Source organism: Neofelis nebulosa, chromosome 6, assembly GCF_028018385.1.
Source record: "Neofelis nebulosa isolate mNeoNeb1 chromosome 6, mNeoNeb1.pri, whole genome shotgun sequence".
NCBI lineage: Eukaryota > Metazoa > Chordata > Mammalia > Carnivora > Felidae > Neofelis > Neofelis nebulosa.
This window is the reverse complement of record NC_080787.1, coordinates 154,040,352-154,058,247: the sequence shown is the minus strand read 5'-3', so window position 1 is coordinate 154,058,247 and position 17,896 is coordinate 154,040,352. Positions and strand designations below refer to the sequence as shown.

Below are 17,896 nucleotides of genomic sequence, written 5' to 3'. Positions count from 1 at the left end.
TGTAATAAGAAGTGTGCGGGTGAAACGTTTCAGGACAAAACTCACAAGGCAAACCTGAAAAGGGGTCAGAGTCAGCCGTATGGACTGGTCCCTACCTAAGGTTACTCTGTGTCCCGATGTGGAAACGTTAAAACATCTGAAGTAACAGTTACTTGTTTAGATGTCTGGCAGACAGCATTAAGTAAAAGTGGCAATTAGAAATCGTAAATAGTAAAATCCAGAGGACGGGGTCTGGGCCGTCTCTTCCCAGAAAGCTGCCCTGTGTGAAACCTCCTACCGTGATGTGGTCCACAGCACTGTCTGCAGGTTAATACCGGCAAACGCCCCTCCGTTCTGATAGGGTAATGGAGTCTTCAATCCGGCATTTTAACAATCTAGCGCACGAAACTAGCATGACCTTTCCTTCCTTTGTTTGATGCGAAAAGCACAAATTACTTTCGTCGTCTGGAGAAATTAAATTTAAGCCCTACGTTCTCGGTGTCTATACCCCCGCTGAAACAGAATGGTTTAGTTTCCTAAGTACCTGCTTCACCGCGTACAGCCGGTGCGCGGAGCGTCCTGCTGGAAAGGCTACGAGAACCGCAACTCTGGGACTCTCAACAGTCCCCTCCGTCACCCACCGTCCAGTGCCGCCCATCACGACCTGGGCTGGGCAGGTGTCCTGCCCCCCGTTCGCGAAGGGTGCCCTGGCCCACGGCTCTCACCGTTCGCGCCGCGGCCAAGGCGGCTTCCGTCGTGCAACAGCACAGCGGTGCCCTGAAGACCGCGTACGGCCCACAAAGCCTAAGATATCTGACTATCTGGCCGTTTAAGAAAAAATCCTGCCGACCCCTGGGGAGGCCTTTCACTGGCTCCGAACAAAGTAGTGGTTACGAGCTTGTTTTCTCAACTGAAGCGCTAACGAGAAGGACAAAGGGGAGTTTGCCGACTTGAACAGCAAAGTTCCACTTGGATGGCAGTGAGCCCTTTGCAGAGAACACGCCTCCCAGCCCGGCTCGTCGTGCGGGACCGCCAGCGAGCGGGAGACGGAGCGACAGGCTACAGGCCAGGGGCCCCCCTCAACCCTCCAGGGCCCCGGGCCGGGAGCGCCACGCGCTCGGGGCAGGTAGCACAGAAACGCGCGCCCACAGCACTTTTCCCCTTTACCCTTGCTCTCCGCTCAGCCTCGAGGCGCTGCATGATCAGCGTGGTGTCCACGTCGTCGTCCTCCTCCTCCTCGTCGTCCTCGTCCTTCTGCTTGGACTCCTGCAGTCTCTTCTGGAACTGCCACTCCAGCATGAGCTTGCGCAGGCGGTCGCTGTCCTCGGCGCTGCGCTCGGGCTTGCTCTGGAGCTCCCGGATCTCCCTGCTCAGCATGTCCACGATGTGCATCTGCTGCTGCTTCTCCAGCTTCTCCCTGGCGTCCCGCTTCCAGGGGTCGGGGGACAGGCTGTCCCCCGAGGACAGCTCCTCTCTGCTGACCGTGATGTACTGCAAGTCTCGGCGCTCGATGGTGCGTGGCTGCTGCTGGGGCTGCAGCTCCCGGATGACCGTGTCCTGGGGCCTCTGGAGCGTGGAAGGTTTCTCCGGCTTCGTGTGCGCGACGGTCACCGGGGAGAACGCGGCCGGGTTCAGGGCCTGGGAGCGCATCTGGCCCAGCTTCCGCTCCTGCTCCCGGCGCTTCCTGTCCCGCTCCTCCTCCAGGCGGGCCTTCTCCTTCTCGTACCAGCGCTGCTGCTCCTCCCGTTTCCTCCGCTCCGCCGCCGCCTGGCCGCTGGGAGGGGGTGGGAGGGGCAGGTCCACGGGGACCCCGTCGAAGTCTCCGGCGTAGTGCGCGGGAGGCGGCGGGGGTGGCGGGGGCAGGTCTGTCTGCGCGGGCGGGGGGGCCGCCGGCAGGGGCTGCGCGGAGGCCGGCGTCTTCCAGCGCCCGGGGCCGCTCTTGGTCAGCGTGGAGGCGGGGGTGCCCGACTTGGAGCAGGGGTCCAGGTGCTCCTGGCTGGACGTGCTGGAGCCCACCGAGGAGCTCGGCTGGATCCACACGTCGCTGTCGGACTTGCGATCCAGCACCGCCTCCAGCCGATGCCGCTCGAGTTGGTAACCTTTATCCTCCCGAAGTTCCTCCTGGGAGCGGGTGACGCGCTAGAGAAAGAACACGGAAAACCGTCATCTTTCGGCCACTTGGAAAAAATTATTAAAAACTCATAAATGTTGTACCTTGAGGGAGAAAACATTTTAGGGCAACTGTTAAGCGAGTGGCACACAGAGGCGGAGACCGCCCACCCAGGTCTCTGGCGGTGCGGGGTGCACGATGCGGGGGGGTCGGTGCTTCTCCAGTTACAAAAAGGGAAGGGCCGTACTTCCTTCTCTGCATCACTGTGAAAAGCGGGCGGCGCAGCGCACAGAAACGCAGGGGCTTTACGGACGGCGCCCTTCCCCCCTCTGGGACGGCCGCGTGCACACGTCTCCGCTGTGGTTTCCCACGTGACAGACTTCGCGAGGAGGAATGTGTTCAGTCTAACTACGCGAAGAGCAGCAAAATTTACTTCTCCGTCGTCAAGTTCGAAGTAAGAGTAGTAGCTCTCAAATCTTTACTATCTGAGCCATGGTCCCAGGGCTGACGGGCTGACAGAGCTGTGCACAGGCCAGGACAAGCCACGCATCCGAGCCTGTCTGCTCCAGTCTTAGAAAGCAAAGTACAGAACACAGTGCCATCGGTCGCTGAACATGAACGTGTGCGTGTGTGTCAGAGATGAAACGGATACACTGTTTCAAAGGGCTAAGAGGCTCATGTCTGAAAAATGGCGTGTCTAACAGTAGTTTAAAGTGACAGAAATGACTCACTAGGATGTCAAACATGTTTTCCTGTTGTTAATGTGTAGAAATTGAAGATGTACATCTGGAAGGTAAACTGTTTCCCTTTCCTTAAAAAATAAGCCAAGAAAAAAATGAAGTATCACTTGAAAACACAGCAGCCTGATAGAGAAATGCAACATTTACTGCCAATATTCTGCTATAGCTTTACTACGGACACAGAAAGCTTCTTGACCGCTGGACAGTCTACAGGGCACAAAAAGGTAGCTGACCCTCGAACAAGGCAGGGGACAGGGGCACTGAACCCTGGGTAGTCAAAAATCCACATACAACTTCTGACTCCCCCAGAAACTGAACTACTAACAGCCTACCGCCGACTGGAAGCCTTTCCCGTGACATGAACAGTCCATCAGCACACAGTCCGTTTCCTTATGTACTTACTGTATTCTTACAATAAACCACAGAAAAGACAAAAACCACAAGGACGAGAAAAGACAAAGCACCATACTGAGAAAACGTGCGTAAAAGTGGACATGAACAGCCCAGACCCACGTCATTTAAGAGTCCACCGTAGCACGAAATGCCCTACGTGTAGAAGAGATCCTCTGAAAGCATAAACTTGTGGAGTTCACGCCTCCTCCGCGGCACTGCGGGACCCGACCCCCGGCCCTCCCGGCCCTCCCGGCCCCCCCGGCCCCCCCGGCCCCCCCGGCTCAGGCCTCCGCTCTCCTCGAGGACATCGTTCTAGCTCCTGGTGCACACCTGCTCCACCTCTCCGTGGACCCCTGGCGAGTCCTACTCTTACGCTCGGTCGTTTCACGATCCAAGTAAGCGACCCTCCCACACCCGGACGTCCCGGTTTCCTGGCCTCCTCTTCTAGGTGCCCGTTACCCACGTGTGGGGCAGAAGCGGACGTGCACCACGAACGTGAACGGGGAGGCCTACTAATGCTATTCCCCTAAGACAGGAGACACGTGTGGATTCTCTCGACATGTGGGAAGCGGGTCTTCCCTGGGGAGGGAGCAAGGCACATGAGCATTCACTGTGGAGAGAAATCTGGAGAAATCCTCTCTTGCAGCCTGCTCCAGCCCGCTGGTCGAGCCGGCGGGGGGTGTCCGATACTCTCGAGGAGACTGGGCTTCTTGGGTAACGGGACAGGACGGAGCCGTGGACCTCAGGACACGAGGCTATTCCTCGCTGTCCGTGCTGCCTCCTGTGACTGTGACTGTGACTGTGACTGTGACCCCTCTTCTGCTCTCCCACCCTCCCCGGCTCAGCTCAGTCCCGCCCCCAGTCTCTAGGGCAGCACAGCCGGAACGCGCTACCCGGGCCCGGTGTCGTCACACATCCCAGACCGTACCCATTTTTAAGCATACATCTGACTTCTCCCAGGCTCCCACGGTGCAAAGTTCTCTTTCTAGACACAAGACACATCTGATGACGTTCCCCAGCTCCACTGCCCTGACGGCCCCTTCTCTACTAGCTTGGATAGAACCTGAACCCTTCGTCTTCCCGTCACTTCGAGCCCTTCTGCGTGGTTCCAGGCTGCAAAGGCCTGTGACGCGCCCCACCCCCCGGCTCCCGCTCAGCAGCCCACCCGGGCCTCCTCCCCTGTCCGAAACGCTCTTCCCTCAGAGAGCGGTAACGGACCGCGGGAGCCCAGGCACCAGTCACTCGGCGGGGACCCACGTCCCTAGCAGTACCTACTACCCCGTGTTTACTTCCTCTGCCTCGCTTCCCCGTCGCATCGTTAGGGTCACGGGCAGGGACCCCGGTTACGCCTGCGGCCCAGCGCTTGGGACGGCTTCTGGTGTAAGTAAGAAAAAACACACACCGCTCGTTTCTCAGCCCTGGAGCCCGTGATCCCACCTCACAGACTGTCATTAGGGTGCACTATTACTAACACTTTGTGAATCGAACTTCCAGAGAACAAAGAATTCCTTTTCACATTTAGTATTCCCTCCCGTCCCCTCTTCCCCAGTTACCCGGGAGACCATGCAGGACAGCACTGTCCTACAGAGCACGTCGGCCGTAGCTCAGAAATCATTCAGACTCCACCCTGCCAAACCAATTCTCTTTGAGGGCGCGGATGTCCGTGGCCTCCTCTCTGACCTGCATCGCGGGGCCGGACTGATGACCATCTGCGTGCACGTGCGGCTTCTCCTCGAAATTGGGCCACTGGTTCTGAGGGGGAGCCACGCGGTCCTGGGACCTGGAGGCCGGGAAGGTGAAGTACTCCCGGGTGTACGTCTGGGTGGGGATGGGGTAGGCCTCAGGTCGGGGTGGAGGGGTCTGCTCCTGTAAAACGTGAAGAAGAAAGCGGGCTTTTGGCCATCTGTACACGGACTCGTTTAATTTCCAATATTCTGTTTTAAAATGTGGTTTCTGTGTATTTTTAAACCTGTGTTAAGAATTAAAAGTGGTCCTCTACTAGGAATAATGAAAAACATTTTATTTTGCCCTGACTTATCAATTTAAAGCTAACTTACCTATTCTTTTAAAAACAAAAAAAGCGGTACTCAGGGATTACAAACAATGCTAATCTACACAGTGTGAGTGTCACGAGATAACCTAGGTGTTCATCACAGCGAGAACGGTTCCCTCCTCTCTCAGACCTCAGTGCAGAGGTTTCCGGTGGAGACGGACGTGATCTTTGCGGCTGCTCCAGGGGCGTACGCGCTTTTCCCTCCGGGACTGGGGGGCTGATCTGCGTTGGAAAGAGGCAGGGAAAAGAAAGGTGACTCCTGGGAGGACAACTCGACACAACGTCACCTAACGTCCTTTACGGGTGGTGAGCACGTGCCGGGCATCTTCCAACGGCCGGTGAGGAGTCAGCACAGAGACGAAAACTGGGGTATGTGAGACATCAGGGCTCCTCATACCCACTCCCCTCTCTCGAACACTCAGAGCCCAGGGCCAGAAAGTATTACCTACGGACTGGGGGCCGGCAAACCCTCCCGGCAACGGGACAGTCAGTCAGTATTTCAGGCTTTGCAAACCTCGTGAGTGCTGCATTTCCCTTCCACCGATCCTCCTTCTTGTTAACAACCCCTTAAAAGCATAAAACGTTCACCATCCCCTGCCGCGGACACGGTCAACGTACTGCCCTAGAGCATCAGGGCAATCAAACGTTTTCGAACTTCGTTCTTATTACCTGTCGGAAGGACAGTGCTTGGGGTATCTCTCATGAAAAACACATCTCAGCCAGCATACGCAGGCAATTGTCGTTCTGATAGCTAAGAAAGCACAGGGTGCCCAACCCCCCGGCCTTTTCTGGCCGTGACCGTGCGTGTATCTGGACAAGAGCTAGCTCAAAGGCCAGGGAAGGAATGGCCACAGCGGTCCCTCTTACTTGCCACGTTGGGGCTGGAGCGGTGGTCAGCCCGGTTCTTCATCAGCCTGTCATCGCCAGGGAGCTTCTTCGGTTCACTGTATTCTGCCCAAGGCAGCTGAGGGCTCTCGGGTGACCCGTTTTGAGCTGAATTGTTGTAGAGCTCGAACCCTTCACTCTTTGGTCGGGGTTTACCTGAGCCACGACGGTCTGAAACTGAAGTCAGAGTGCACTCAGGGTCTCTTCAATTGTTCAAGATCTTATTTTAAATACCCTAGTCTTCAAGAAAGATGAACTTACAAATATTTAAAATTGCAAAAGACCTTCTTCTTAGGTGAAGGAATAAGGTAGCTTTTAGTCTAGGAATCAAATCTTTCTAGAGAATCTTAAAAGCGACATTTAACCGGTATTGATGGGAAAGGTGCTCTTTCAAAGCCGATTTTCTCGAAGTCCACCAAACACACTCCCCTCACTTTCGAAAACACACACGAACGCTGTCAACCCCGGGGTGAGCTCTACTTCTGGCCTCGTCTCCCTGCATGGTCGCCCCGGCGTGTTCTCTGCTCGAACAGCTTCCCTCTGACCTGTAACTCACGGTTGGGTTTGCCTCTTGGAAGCGGCTGTAAGCCATGACATCAGGCACCAGCCTGGCATCATGTCAGGAAAAAGTAACGAAGGCCTCTGCTACAGCACATGGGTTTGTCAAGACGCGGTTTGTTCATTGCAGCGAACGGTGGGTCCGGGTTCTCAGAAGCTTTCTTGTGTGTGTGTGTGACCATTAGGTCGACCTCAGGCAGGTGCTGGCCTGGGAGGCTCCCAGATCACTGGCCAGTGGAGAAGAGAGCTCCATCGAGGCCAGACCTGGCAGCTGCACACAGTGAGCACGGTAAATGCAAAGTATATAATGATTTAAGAGACGATGTGAGTCCTAATGGGTTTTCTCCTGTGATTTCTGAACTGATCCTTTAAAAAAGCCCTAAATTTATATTGGTTTTATTCCGGGATTTTTGATGTAGCTATAAAATCATGGTTCCCACCAACAAATCATCTTATGCGGACTGAGCTTTTAAATCTGAAGTGAACTACGTAGAACGGGATAATCACGTCCCGTCTCAGCACACAAAGGACTGAAGTAACTGTTCACATACACGCACACGTACATTCTTCCAGTGGAGAATTCTACCTGTTCTTTGAAGACTTTACGTCCCTCACCACCTGCTTTACTATGGCCAAGTGCCGGGCCGGTGGAGACTCTCCAGCTGGCCCCACGGGAGGTGCCGGGGTGCAGGACCTTAGTGAACCCCCACACGGCCAGAAGGCCAGCGGGCCTACACTGGACACTGTCGTGAACGACTTATCTTGGCCATCTTGCAAGGGATCGCATCCCGAGCTTGTCTTTAAAATTGGGACAGCACCTACTCCATAGAGTTTTGTGACCGTCGAGAGAGGCCGTGATTGTAAAATGCCCGGCACGCGGTAAGCGATCAACACCAGGTGGCGACCGCGACAGCGGTCACGGGCAGACGCGGCGCGGCGTGCGAGGCTGCGCCGGGAGCGCTCACCTCTCTGCATCATCGGGGACGGCTGATTGAGCAGGGTGGCCAGGCCGTGGTAGATCGCTCCTTGCTTGGCTACTTCCAGTGTCACCACGGAACTGGTCCTTGTCATGAGTTCTGCTGCCCTAGGAAGACAGAACAGCACTAGTAGGGGAAAGGAGAGCAGTGCCCGCTCCTCACGATGGCCGCCTGTGACCACAGTAACCGCACGTCGTGCGGCCTCACCCGCTATTCTGAGCAGCAGCTTTGAACCTTTGCGCAGGCTCCCGGCTGCTGGCTCCCTTCCTCAGAAACCAAGAACTATTCTATCAAGAACAGTAAAAGGACTTTCAGGAATCCTCAGGATGTGCTAAGAATAGGCTTTTTTAAGCTTCAAAGAAACTGCTCCAGACCAAAATACACACTCTAACATGCTAACAAGAGAGGGGTCACATACACGAAGTTTATATTTAAAACTGTGAAGATTGGGGCCGCCCGGGTGGCTCAGTCGGTTCAGCGGCCGACTTGGGCTCAGGTCACGATCTCGCGGTTAGTGAGTTCGAGCCCCGTGTCGGGCTCTGTGCTGACAGCTCAGAGCCTGGAGCCTGTTTCAGATTCTGTGTCTCCCTCTCCCTGACCCTCTCCCGTTCATGCTCTGTCTCTGTCTCAAAAATAAACATTAAAAAAAAAAAAAAAAAAATTAAAAAAAAAGTGAAGATTAAGGGCAGATCTTTCTAGCATTACTTTTTTGTCTTCTAAATCTAAAATTTACTGTGAAACATCCTGAAAATGCCAACCTTAAACAAAGACATAAACGATACCTTTCTTGAGAGAGTCCTACCAGACTTCGTCCATCCACACTGAGCAGCTGGTCACCTGCGGCCAGGCGTCCGTCCTGCGCGCACCCAAAATGTACGTGTGTTGGGCGGGAGGGACAGCAAAGGGCAAGAGGAGGAAGAGGAAAGTCAGCGGTAAGTATGCTCACGTTGGCCTTTTCAGCAAACACCACACTTAGCATTTTATAACACAAAGTATCACTGAAGTACCTCGGGTTGTTTGTTAAATGTGACACGCGGTGAACTTACAACGGGAGAAATCATACTAACCACATCTGCAGCACCTCCTTTTACGACAGACTTGACATAGATTCCAAGTTTATCTTGACCGGCACCCTAGGCAAAAACAGGGTAAGAAACACGGCACTGAAAGTACGCAGTGAAATAAAAATAAAATAAACACAAAATAAAGCAGGTACAGAGTGGTAACACAAGCCCCGGTTCTTGCTTCTACGCGAAAATTGGCACTAATAAAATTAACACTCACTCCACGTGGTGAACATACAGGAACTGACAGGAAATGTTCCTATTTTATGTTCCTAAATTCAGGAAGAGTACCCCTGCAAAGCAGATACCACTGACCCAGCTGAGGAGGACACGAAGACACGCGATCCGAATGCGGATTCCGGCTGAGCTCTGAGCAGCCCTAAGTGGGTGAGCTGGTGCTACCCGGGGACACGTGCCGTTAGCCGCTTTGATACAAAAGCCATTTACTACAGCACTTTTACGCTCCTACAGCCCATTGTTTTTTCGAAACCTGTAGTTGAAAATTAAAACAAGAAAAACCTCGCGGCAAGTAGGAGGGGGCTTTAGGCAGTGAGAAGATCATGCAGAAAATCTTCTGTACGACTCAACTGAAGGATCACGTATGGTAACTCCAGGTGAATCCTGGAGCCGCAGTCCACACAGAGGGCGCAGCAGCCTTGCTTCATGTTACACCACGGGGGACTCGGCGGGGGGTGTTGGGGGGGAGGTGGGGGGGAACTTCCAATGTTGGCGTAGTAGAATCGCCAACATTCTACACGGACATTTATATGGACATAAAAATCAAACAGGGACAAGATATTGGAACGAACAAAGGAAGCAATCGTGCTTGAACTCTCACTTGGATATTCCTGCCAACGTTCTACAACCGAGTACATGTTTCTTAGGTCACAGTAACCACAGCAGTTATGAAGCATCATGTCATAAAAGCCAAACTATAAAAGGCATCACACAAAGCTGTAAAGACTGCGATTTCAATACACGACTTAACTGAAACAAAGGTCGGATACTCTGGAACTATGTAATTTCCCCCTGAAAGCCCTCCGTGTCTCCCTCCAGTTACAGGCAGGCTGGAGGAGGACGGTGTGACTGCCGGGGCCCAAGGCCTCTCCCCCCTGCGGTCCCCTCGGGGAAACTCCAGCACGTATCACGCCCCGGTTCTGTGAGCCTAAAGCCATCTGCTGCGTGGCTCATTTTAAAAATGGCATAAAATGTCTCAATTTAACAAAACAACTCAATTTTGGGAAAGCTCCAGATTTCCCCTGGCTCCATTATCTGGGAGCTGGGCTGATAAAAGTCATGCACAAGGTATAAGCCCGGTGCCCTCTCTGGCAGCCCCCCACCCTCTGGCCTAGGTGTCCCCTAGGCCACCTGCCCCCCAGGAATCACCCACTTCCGATACAACAGGGCAACCAGGTGCAGCCTGTGACCTTTTGCCCCCCCTCCGCCAACACTGAGGTAGTTTGCAAAGCTTTGTGCTTTTTGGTAAATCTGAAATTTCACAATGAAGAAAATATACGGCAGGCACTCGATAAAGGGCAACGTTCTGAATTTTAGTGAGTCACTTAGCCAAAGAGCTTCACTCAGGCCAGTACTGGGTTTCCTTGAACTTGGGCAGCTAGCTCACACTTGGGAAATTCCTTCTAGGACAGCCTGCTCCCTACCCCCATCCGTTATACGGGGTGTTCCCCCTTGCGTGTGATCTGACGTTTTCAATACATTCGACACTTTTATGTACTCTGCGACGGAGTGCTTCATTCTGCAACTCAGCTCTTTTAAGTGAGGATCTCATGCACTCGACCCTCGCTCACCGAACGCTTATGCTCTCTCAGGCTCTGGACGTGCGTCACCGAACGGAACGCACCCCCTGCCCTCACGAGGCCTGTGTCCTACACTAGACTTTGCAGCTGCCTGGCAAGAACTCGGGGGAACCGAAAAGCTCCCTCCGCCCCTCCCACAAATGGGGCACGCTACTTCCTTACAGACAATACCCGAGGCCGGAATTTCTGTGAAAATAGGTTCTGAGGGCAGAGCTACTTTTTCCCTCCGCGCTCTGACAGAGACGCGGGGCCTACGGCATTTCGGGGTGCCGGTTTCAGTGCGCGCGGGCACGGCCATCTTCACAAGCACGATCTGTCGGCCATGTGATACTGTCCTCGTAACGCAGACGATAAAGATCGTTACTCTGCCGATTCTCAGCCTTTGGCTAAGATCTAGTGCAAATATTCAATTACTGCCATCTCTGAAAAGAAACCTGCTGAGCAGTAACACTGATAATATAGTATTTTTAGGAACAGGGATAGAAACAGAGTACCAAATATATACGTTTTAAAACAACAAACGAAGACCCTCCTGCCCCGTTTCCGGCACACTTTCTAAGGTTCCTGTTAATGATGAAAACAGCCTCACTCACTTGGACACGGTGCGAGGACTCCATCCACAGTCACAACACAGGATAAGAGAAAACGGGGACTCCTGTCCGCTCGCCTCAGCCCAGAGCCCGCTCACGCACCTGGGGCCGTTCTCGGTCTGGGGAGTCCCTCCTGCACGGTCACCGTGAACCGCGGCTTCCCTGCGGGATCGCTTCGTGCTCTCACCCTCCGCCCCTCACTTCACACCGCGGGGAGCCACGAGGCTGTTCCACGGCCACCGTGCGTCCTAAACAACTCACACACGCTTGAATCTGGCGGACTCCGCGCGGACTGCAAGCAACGTTCAAGAAGGGCCGAAACCTGCAGCGCCTCCAGGCATTTACCGCCCACGTGCAAGGACACTCACGCGGTCGTGGTGTAAGTATCCCAGGGAGACACTGGGCAGCATCGTGGCCTCACTCTCTCAACAGTCCCGGCAAGCCCCCGCCCCGTGACTGGCCTGCCTGGCGCGGGAGCCCCTTCTGGAAGCACGCCCGTCTGGGCTCCTGACCAGAGGCCAGCTGACAAGCGCCACACCTCCAGAACCCGGGTTCGAGTCCTCGCCCCTGCAGCACACCGTGCCTCATCCCCCCGCCCCCCACCCCTGTTCCATCCTGTTCCCGCGTTCCTGCCTTTGTCCGTACTTGCCACACGCCAGTCTGACGCATCGTGTCTGCCAAAGCACCGTCGTCATTCGACCCCGGGCTCACCTGCCCCCACACGCCGGCCCGCCCACCTTCCCCACGACAGGCCAGACACAGTCCGTCCCTCCCTGGCGCTGCTCCGGCGACACGACAGTGCGGACGGCTCTCCCCCTGGCCCCTTCCCCGGCCGCTGCCCGATGCGCCCAGAGTGTGCTCACTCCTTACTGGGACGAAGCCCAGAATCTTACTGACAGGATCTGCTGGTAGGTTAGGAAGCAGCTCGTGTGGCCGTCATACACTGAGCTGGTAACAGAACACTGGTAACGCTGTAAAATTACTAGTTTATAAAGTCAGAAACCCTCAGCCTTTCTGACCACGGCGCCAAACGCGCCGTTTCGGGAAGAAGCACGCACATCCGTTACTGTCAGGTAATGGGTGATGAGAAAGGCACAGTATTTGAGAAGTGGCATTTTCTTACACGATGGGAATTTGCCTACATTCTAAGCTATAATCACATCTTTTAATTCCAAGTTCAACGTATCAGTGTGTCTGCTAGTTAGAAAAGGTGCTCATCTGAGGAATCATGAGACCATGATTCTAAGAGACCTCAATTCAGAAGGTCCATTTAAGGCTGGTCATAAAAATGGACTTTAAGTCAGTATTAAAAAAACATACTCTTGGGGGAGGGTGCTACACAGGAATCTGGATCTGGAATATTCTAAAGAGGTATCCACACTTTGGTTGGCATTTGAATCTTCTTACTAACGTGGTCTCAACCTTGTACTACTTACCTAGAAGAGTTCTTTACCGAAGGCCACACCGCCTACATTTTTCCCACGGCCGTGTTCTACACATTCTCTTCCGCAGACCCACTCCCTTCCCTGCTTCTACTCTGGCTCCTCCCACCTCCGCTTATTTGCATCCTATCTATGCTTCACATGCAGCCCAGTTACAAACTGGCCATAAAAAATTGAGAGTCGCGGGGCGCCTGGGTGGCGCAGTCGGTTAAGCGTCCGACTTCAGCCAGGTCACGATCTTGCGGTCTGTGAGTTCGAGCCCCGCGTCGGGCTCTGGGCTGATGGCTCGGAGCCTGGAGCCTGTTTCCGATTCTGTGTCTCCCTCTCTCTCTGCCCCTCCCCCGCTCATGCTCTGTCTCTCTCTGTCCCAAAAATAAATAAAAAAGGTTGAAAAAAAAAAAAAAATTAAAAAAAAAAAAAATTGAGAGTCGCATACCGCTGTAGGGAGAAATGACCAGTTCCACTGGCGACTCTTCTAGAAAACAAAATGACAGACGAGTACCCAGAAGTGAAAGAACTCTAAGGAATTTCTAACTACACATACATACATACATACATGTGTGTATGTTTCTATAAAATCAAGATGGGTAGTTACTTTCGACCCAAAACAGTCTGTGACCCACTCTGAGGTGGCCCAGTGTCTCCCCATTTGGCCACAACAGCCCTGGCCCGGAATGTCCGCCTTGCCAGGTGGACGGGGGTGGGGGCGGCAAGCGGGTGCGGCTTCGCCCTGCTAACGCCACTCGTACTGGGAACAAGTCAGCTCTCGGGAGGCCCCAAGGCAGGCTCGCCATCTATCTGGCTGTAGCAATTCCACAACTTTATGGAGCTCTCACTACCTGCCTGCTTCATGCGGGGGTGGGGGTGGGGGGTGGGAAATAAGAACGTTACAGATGATGATAAAAGTTGTACGAAACAAAATTTATTGCAGAAGCATTAAGCCGCTCGACTTCGGTCTTATTTCTGAACAATCATATGCACGCTAACCTAGCCCAAGAAGACTGAGCTCTCAGGCAAGTCCCCCCACCGCCTCCTGCCTTTTCCAATTAAGAAAGGAAAACGGGGCCCAGAAGGTGTTTGCTGCTACGAACCGGTGTGACACACGTGTCACTAACGGAATGTAACGCGCAAACATTAACCAAAGCCAATTACAGGAATACAAAGAAACAGTTTTGCCAGTGCTGGGGAAATGGAATTGGACACTATACAGCGTGCTGATATGGCCGCCACAGGCCACACGTGGCTAGTCCGAACTGAAATGTGTACTACATATAAAATATACCCAGACACGAGAGTTTTGTACGGAAAAAAGAATCTAAGATATCTCATTAATGACTTCTATTCACTACGTGTTGGAATCATAAGATTTTGGATATACTATGTAAAACAAAACACATTAAAATTAATTTCACAGTTGCTTTTTTTTTTTAGCGTAGCTAATAGAACATTTAAAATTAGGGTGATGGCCACTGAGGAGCGCACCTGACGGGGTGAGCACTGGGTATTGTATGGAAACCAAATTGACAATAAATTTCATGTTAAAAAAAATAAAAAAAAAAAATTAAAATTACCTATGTGGCTCACACGTTCTATTGGACAACACTATTCTAAAACTATTTTTTTATGGCATATATATTATTAGTAACCACAAGCACTAGCAATAAGTTTGTAGTTATGCAGACAACTGGCTAAAAATAAGATTTTTACAATATAAAATCTATTATTGGTAACATTATACATCCCGATTTCCAACCATGGGAAGAGTATCCACAAACATTAAAATGTAAAGGCCAGGGGCATCTGGGTGGTTCAGTCAGTTAAGCGTCCGACTTCGACTCAGGTCGTGATCTCACGGTCCGTGAGTTCAAGCCCAGCATCGGGCCCCGTGCTGACACTTAGAGCTGCTTCGGATTCTGTGTCTCCCTCTCTCTCTGCCCCTCCCCAACTCACACTCTGTCTGTCTCTCTAAAAAATAAACATTAAAAAAGAATTTTTTTAAAAGGGTCTTCTGGAAAGCAGTTATCTATTCCAAAGGCGTCAGGAATTATGAATTCCACGAGATCCAATTTTGGAATGAATGGAAGTACTGAGAAGTAATCTGTTGCTATCAGAAGCACATCTCCCCTTCCAAAGACACGGGAGGGAGGGAGGCGGCACAGCGCCTGGGTGCTCCGGCTGGCCTCCGCCCTGCAGCCCCACCTGGGGCTGCAGACAGGTAACTGAATGGGCACCAGTGGAGTCATGCCCGAGAGCAGCAAAGAGCTAGAGGCCCCGTCCTCGGAGAAGCAGCGGAGATGACCTCACTCCCGTGTGATCTGAGCACCTACGCTCTTCGGGTGCACCCCGAGTCTCCCTCTTTTTCTTGTAGAATGGAAGGAAGGGGCTGGAGAGGGAGGGGGGACTCCCGAGGAGGAGGAGGGCAGGGTGGAGGGAGGAGAGGCGACACAGGAGTGTCCTGGGACTCACTCGTGGAAAAGGGCAGAAGAGGAACGGCAGGGAGCTAACAAAAAGGCTCCCAAAGAGAACGATGGAGGCAGGAAAGACGACCCCCCCAGAACCGGACAGGACGGGCACCCACGGGTCAGCAGCTTACGTGTCGGAGGAGAAGAGGCCGCAGGGAAGAGGCTGATGTGGGTCCGGCCGGCGCACCTTCGGGAAGGCCCAGGGTGAGGCCCTCTCACCTCAGGCACAGAAACTCGGTCGGAGGAGCCCACGCCTCAAACGCTCAGTGGCACCCCGAGCGTGTGGGGGGTATGATATGAGTAACAGCATAAAAACATCATCACATCACAATCCCAAAACAAAACAAAACAAAACAAAACCAGGCTGCAGCAGAGGAAGGAAGGCATGCCGGTGTGGACTCAAGCCTATTGTTCCCAGAAATGGAGACGCAGTCTGGGCTCTTTGCTGAAGGTTCTAGAACAATAGTGGGCCGAGAGGACCCCAAGAGCCCGGCAGGACTGAAAACTCATTAGGACGTTCCGTAGGACGCTCTGCCCACACACTCCTTTCTCGGTGGCTGAAGCTGCTTCTTTCTCATCAGACAAGGAGTTCTGATTCATAAACTATTAAAATTCAGACCAGGGTTTCAAAAACACTGCCAAGTTCTCTCTTCTTGGTGGGAATTACCTTAATTCCGAAATGATCAGTTTTAAAACTTGTGCCCGATACAGCCTCAAGTACGTGGCTGGGTGCTCGGTGCTCCCCACCTGGTTTGGCAGCAAAGACGCGTCTACACTTGGTCTGTTACGCCGGGCTCCAGACCCAGCGTGCTTGCCGCTTACCCTCTCTCTGCACAGAAGACCCAAGGAGCATATCACATCTACTCTCTCCCTCTTTACCAAATGAAGAAATGAACTAAACAGGAGATTCCTAGGTGGGCCCTCCCGATGGGCTGCAGGAGGTCCTCGGATCCCCAAAAACTGGACGCAAAGTGTGGTGTGTACGTGGGTGCACCAGGGCAAAGGCGCAGGGCTCCCCCCGAGGCCCTCCAGGTGGCCTGGGGACGGAAGCGGTGAGCCCAGTAGACGAGCTCCTTGCGTCTGTATACCGCTCGTGCAGGGGGGCGTCCGGACTCCCAAGCCTTGGCTGAGAGCACGTGGCCGAGGCTGGGGCAGTGTGAACCTTCCTCCCACCCGGCTCTGCATCCTGTGGGCCACACACACACACCCCTGCGCACCCGGTGTCCTGCCACGTGAAACGGTTTTGCTTTAGAGTATTAACGTTTCGTGTTCCTACCATGTTAATGCTGTAATAGAATCCACGAATTCTGTCAATCCAAGATAGGAGCACTTAGACTGTTATTATAAAATAGGTAAAAAAAAGGTCTTCTTGTACATGATTTACTCTTTCGCTTTTAGAACAAAAATATAAAATATTACTTCCAAATTCATGAACAGCAGCCATGCAGGGCACTGGTCATTTCACGTAACTTAACAGAAAATTATTCCTGGCATTTCCATGGAAGAAACTCCGCAGTCACACTGCATACTTTGAGACTGATTTTAACAAGGAACCAAGAAATGCCTGACTTCATTTCTTTGATTAAGTCTTTCCCACGTGGTCACACTAAGGACATTAAAGAACATAGGAATGAAGATCTCAAATTCTTCAAAGGACTAAATTGTAGTTCATAGCAGAATTCATTCTTCTAACAGTGAGGTGGTATATTAATAAACATTGTTTTCACCTTCTTCTTTAAGGCATAGTAATTTTGTGTTTTAAGCTAATTAAGTAAGATTTTAAAACTTAAAATCCGTGTGTGTATGTATATCGTCTAAAAGCATACAACACCTTTAAAACACTATTCGATTAATCATTTTTAAATAAAATAAAATATCCTATGTGCCTTTAAAACTGTCATTTTTATGTTCACTTTTAGCAAACGTGGGTTTCAGAAAAAGCCTACAGTAAAAACCACCTACTGTGGCCAAAAGAAGTCACACGGTGGATCCTCTTGTAACGTCCTCAGCAAATTACACAGCAGCAGCTTGCCATTATTTCAAGCAATTTTCACCATATCACAATCAGCAGAATTAAATTTATATGGGTTTTTTTCTGGTACAAAAAGCACATAGAAACCTTGTATTTCTATGAACCTTAAGAGTTTGCAACATTAAAATACAGAGCAACAAACCTCTGGGTGTGTAATTACAAGCTACGTTCACCGGTTGCCTCGTGAGCAAGTTAATTATTGGCAGGTTTAAACAAGTTACAATGGAAGAAAACGCATTCTTGGAAGCATCACAGGTAAGACCTTGCACAAGAACATCCAATTCCACAACCGCACCCTGGAGAAACTCACCACCGATCCTGTTCTTCCGACAACAGAGAACCACATTCTGATCTCAGGACTACAGCAACTTCTCCAACAGAAAAAAGACGCAACCGTCTGTTCCACTCCGCTTTCAACAGCAACCAACACAGCTGGTCTTTCGAGACCCGGATCAGCACAGTTCTGAGCTGGACGTTAGGACACCGTATGGCATTTATCAACACGGACCGGAGCCAATGCCACATTCAGACTCTTACGTAACCAGTCAGCTCTCATTTTCGCTCACTTTGTACTTTATTAAACTTTAAAAAGAGCTAGAAAAATAAAGAGGGGATTGTTTGTATTTTACAAAATCCAAATTAAACAGGAAGCATCGTGCTGTCCCCCAGATGAGTAAGAAGGAGAACACTAAACTTCCCCAAAAGCAACGTTTGAAAAAAGTAAACTGCACACACATACTGTCCCAATCATCTGGATTTCATAAAACTGAACCACAGTGTGGAAGGGGCGTCAG

The 17,896-nt window shown here is 52.0% G+C and overlaps 1 protein-coding gene across 19 annotated transcripts in view; it reads right to left on the bottom strand.

Moving 5' to 3' along the window:
• Nucleotides 1–17,896, bottom strand: part of AFDN (afadin, adherens junction formation factor) — a 140,228-nt gene that overhangs the window by 16,534 nt on the left and 105,798 nt on the right. For all 19 annotated transcript variants that reach the window (XM_058735923.1, XM_058735910.1, XM_058735912.1 and 16 more), the window contains 7 exons: nucleotides 8,763–8,828; nucleotides 8,478–8,551; nucleotides 7,684–7,802; nucleotides 6,143–6,337; nucleotides 5,406–5,497; nucleotides 4,903–5,088; nucleotides 1,147–2,118 (listed from right to left, as the gene is read on the bottom strand). In XM_058735923.1, coding sequence (XP_058591906.1) covers nucleotides 1,147–2,118; nucleotides 4,903–5,088; nucleotides 5,406–5,497; nucleotides 6,143–6,337; nucleotides 7,684–7,802; nucleotides 8,478–8,551; nucleotides 8,763–8,828 — 1,704 coding nt within the window. The remainder of the gene's footprint in view (nucleotides 1–1,146; nucleotides 2,119–4,902; nucleotides 5,089–5,405; nucleotides 5,498–6,142; nucleotides 6,338–7,683; nucleotides 7,803–8,477; nucleotides 8,552–8,762; nucleotides 8,829–17,896) is intronic.